This window comes from Rhizophagus irregularis, chromosome 25 (assembly GCF_026210795.1).
Source record: "Rhizophagus irregularis chromosome 25, complete sequence".
In the NCBI taxonomy this organism is placed as follows: domain Eukaryota; kingdom Fungi; phylum Glomeromycota; class Glomeromycetes; order Glomerales; family Glomeraceae; genus Rhizophagus; species Rhizophagus irregularis.
The window spans coordinates 2839778-2843177 of NC_089453.1; the positions used below are offsets into that span (position 1 = coordinate 2839778).

Here is a 3400-nt window from a genome sequence, read left to right on the forward strand (position 1 = left end):
CTACCCAGTGTTTTGTTCGCTAGTATTATATACGTCTGATTCGATATTCAAACTTGTTGATTGAGGCATAGGATGGCTTGTATATCTTACGCGTCTCTGAGGTAAAAAAGAATAATTAACATCTATGTCTCTAGGTATTTGTAACCTTTGACTTTTGGTGTATTTCCCGAAATCCGACCCTGATGTCAAAGTCTGATGAACGTCAACATTTACTTGAAATAATTCAATATTTTCGGTAATGTCTTGTTCACTAGTTTCTTGAATTATCGAAAGAGCTTCATCCTCACTTGATTCATCTTCATTCGAATCATTCGTTTCACCTCCTGTCTCATGTAGAAGCTTTGTTTGTTCCAATACCAATTTTCCATTACAATTATTGCAATAACAAGGAACTTTCTTCTTTTTGCGAGGTTTTTGGAACGAACGTCTACGTTCATTTTTTTTTTGATTGCCAAGAATGCTTGAAACCGATCTCCTTCTTATCATTTTTAATTGACGAGTTTTGAAGTTAATTGCTTCAATAAATCAAATAATCGTTTAAAACTTTACTACAATTTGTAAAAATTTAACATCAATTCAATTAATTAATTAATTTAACTGCGGTCGTACTAAATCGAATATTTTGATATCAATTTGATAAATTAAATCGGTTAAAATTTGCAAAAGTATATTGTACTTGATAAATTATTTTTAATTAATTAATTGATTTAACTGCGATCGTACTAAATCGAATATTTTGATATCAATTCGATAAATTAAATCGGCTAAAATTTGCAAAAGTATTACAGGTCAAAAAGTGAAAAATCAGGCACCAATCAGTCACCAATCAGGTAGCTGATTGGTAACTGATTGGTGACCGATTGGTGTCTGATTGGCATTTTCGCTAAATACCATCACCAATCAGGCAGTTTGCTAACTTTTGAACCAGTGATCAGAAAAGGATGAAATATAGCTTATTGGAATCGTCTCAATATGACGAATCTAATGGTAGTAAAATCGCATTTCTAGGATTAATACATGATGAGAAATTAAGTAAAATATAAAAATAAAAATGTATCATTTATATTTTATTTGATTTTTTATTAACTATTGATTCTAGAGATGCGATTTTACTACCATTAGATTCTTCTTGTTGAGACGATTCCAATGAGCTATATTTCATTCTTTTCTGATCACTGGATCAAAGTTAGAAAACTGCCTGATTGGTGACGGTATTTGGTGAAAATGTCAATCAGTCACCAATCAGTCACCAATCAGGTACCTTATTGGTGACCGATTGGTGACTGATTGATGCCTGATTTTTCACTTTTCGACTTGTGTATATTGTACTTGATAAATCATTTTTGTTGAAAAATTAAAATCGATGATAATTTCGGTTCAGAAGACACGATAAATAAACTTTTATTTATCAAATCAGCTGTGAAAGTTTGTCAAAAGCTTAATAATAAACTTATAAATTCTATAAAAACTCATCTGATCATTAACTCGTACGTTCTCTTTCTCTTTTCTTCTCATCTCATTGAAATTTAAGATAATTTTATTTCATTTTTATAATAACTGGTAATTTGTAACTTTTGACCATATGATATATAATTACTTTTGATTTGCAATTTCCTATTTTAACCGTAAAAAAATTTATTGATATATAGAAATGAGCCGAAACAAGAAAAAATCGTCAAATAAAAGAAAACTTCACAAAGCATCTAAGAAAGTGAACTGGGACTGAACTTCAATTACTCCTAATACCGGACAAACTTCAACTACTCCTAGTACTAGACAAACTTCAATTACTTCTAATACTGGACAAACTTCAACTACTCCTAATACCAGACAAACTTCTACCCCCAAAAAAAGTCGATATATTGATTGTTTTGCGTTATTCTGTTCCGTTATTCAAAGGTGTATCATTTATACTTACTATACCAAAAAAATTAATTAATACAGAAACGAATCAATACGAAAAATCCACAGCAAAAAATAAAACACCTGATGAAGAAATCGTCGAAGTGGATCGTGGACAAGCTTCAACTACTCCTAATACCGGACAAACTTCTACCCCCAAAAAAGTCGATATATTGATTGTTTTGCGTTATTTCGTTTTGTTATTCAAACACTAGTCGAACGATGTCAAATCGGGGACTGAATTCCACCTGATTGGTCCCTATTTTTTAAAAAATTTTCATCAATCGGTAAACCCGATTGCTGCCAAAAGATGGCGCAAAAGGAGGATACTTGGGTACCAATCGGGATATTCAGAACCCCGAAAAATACATATGGAGGTCATAAATGATCGGCAAGATTTTGGCCTAAAATAAGCAACTTTTCAGGGCCGGAATTATGATAATGCTGGCCAGTATCAAAACGGACAATAAAATTTAGGCCGGCACTATCTAAAAAAGGCAAGATTTTCATGAAAATTTTGGTTCTTTTTAAGCAAACTCAAATGTGACCTTTTTATGTATTTTTCGGGGTCCTGGATATTCAATAGAGTATAATCGGGTATTAATAGTTACCAATAGAATATTTACTGGATATTTACTATTTGACATATCAGTATACCGATTGATAACTTTTTGATAAATTTATAACAATAAGAAATCTGCTGATTGCATACATTTTTATTTAAATTTATTTGATATTTTACAATAATTACATTTAATAATTTAAATTTATTAATTATTAAAAATACAAAATCAGAAATACTACTAATACTGAAATTTTATCTGGAATCCGGTATTCAGGTTGGAGCAAATTCCCTACAAAAGAAATAAAAAAACATTAAAGAAAGTTTTTAAAAAAAGTTTCAAAAGTTAAAACTTACTTATGGGATTCTGGTATATACATCTATCAGAGCCGATTTCCTATAATAGAATAATAAAAAAACGTTTATTACCGTTTTTTTAATAGTTTTGAAAAAAAATTTCCGAAACTTATTACTTATGGGATTCTATGGGATTCGTTATACCAATTCCCTATAATAGAACATTTAAAAAAAAATGTTAAAACCATTTTTTTAATAGTTTTGAAAATATATTTTTTGAAACTTACCTATGGGATTCGTTATACCGATTTCCTATAAAAGAATTAAAAAAAAACGTTAACATTTTTTTAATTGTTTCAAAAAATTATTTTTCGAAACTTACCTATGGGATTCGTCTCTATAATTGAATATTAAAAAAAACGTTTTAAAAAAATGTTAAAACAGTTTTTAATAGTTTTGAAAAATTATTTTTCAAAACTAACCTATGGGATTCGTTGTAACCGATTCCCTATATTTGAATAATAAAAAAAAACGTTAAAAACGTTTTTTAATAGTTTCAAAAAATTATTTTTCGAAACTAATCTATGGGATTCATTATAACCGATTCCCTATAATTGTATATTAAAAAAAAGAGTTTCA

General features: G+C 29.1%; 1 protein-coding gene across 1 annotated transcript; it reads right to left on the minus strand.

Moving 5' to 3' along the window:
- On the minus strand, positions 1-486 carry OCT59_017048 (uncharacterized protein; the record flags this gene model as incomplete). Its single annotated transcript, XM_025325670.2, has 1 exon — positions 1-486. The coding sequence occupies one exon, from the start codon at positions 484-486 to the stop codon at positions 1-3; it is 486 nt and encodes a 161-aa protein (XP_025180054.2).
- Between the last annotated feature and the right edge of the window lie 2914 nt (positions 487-3400).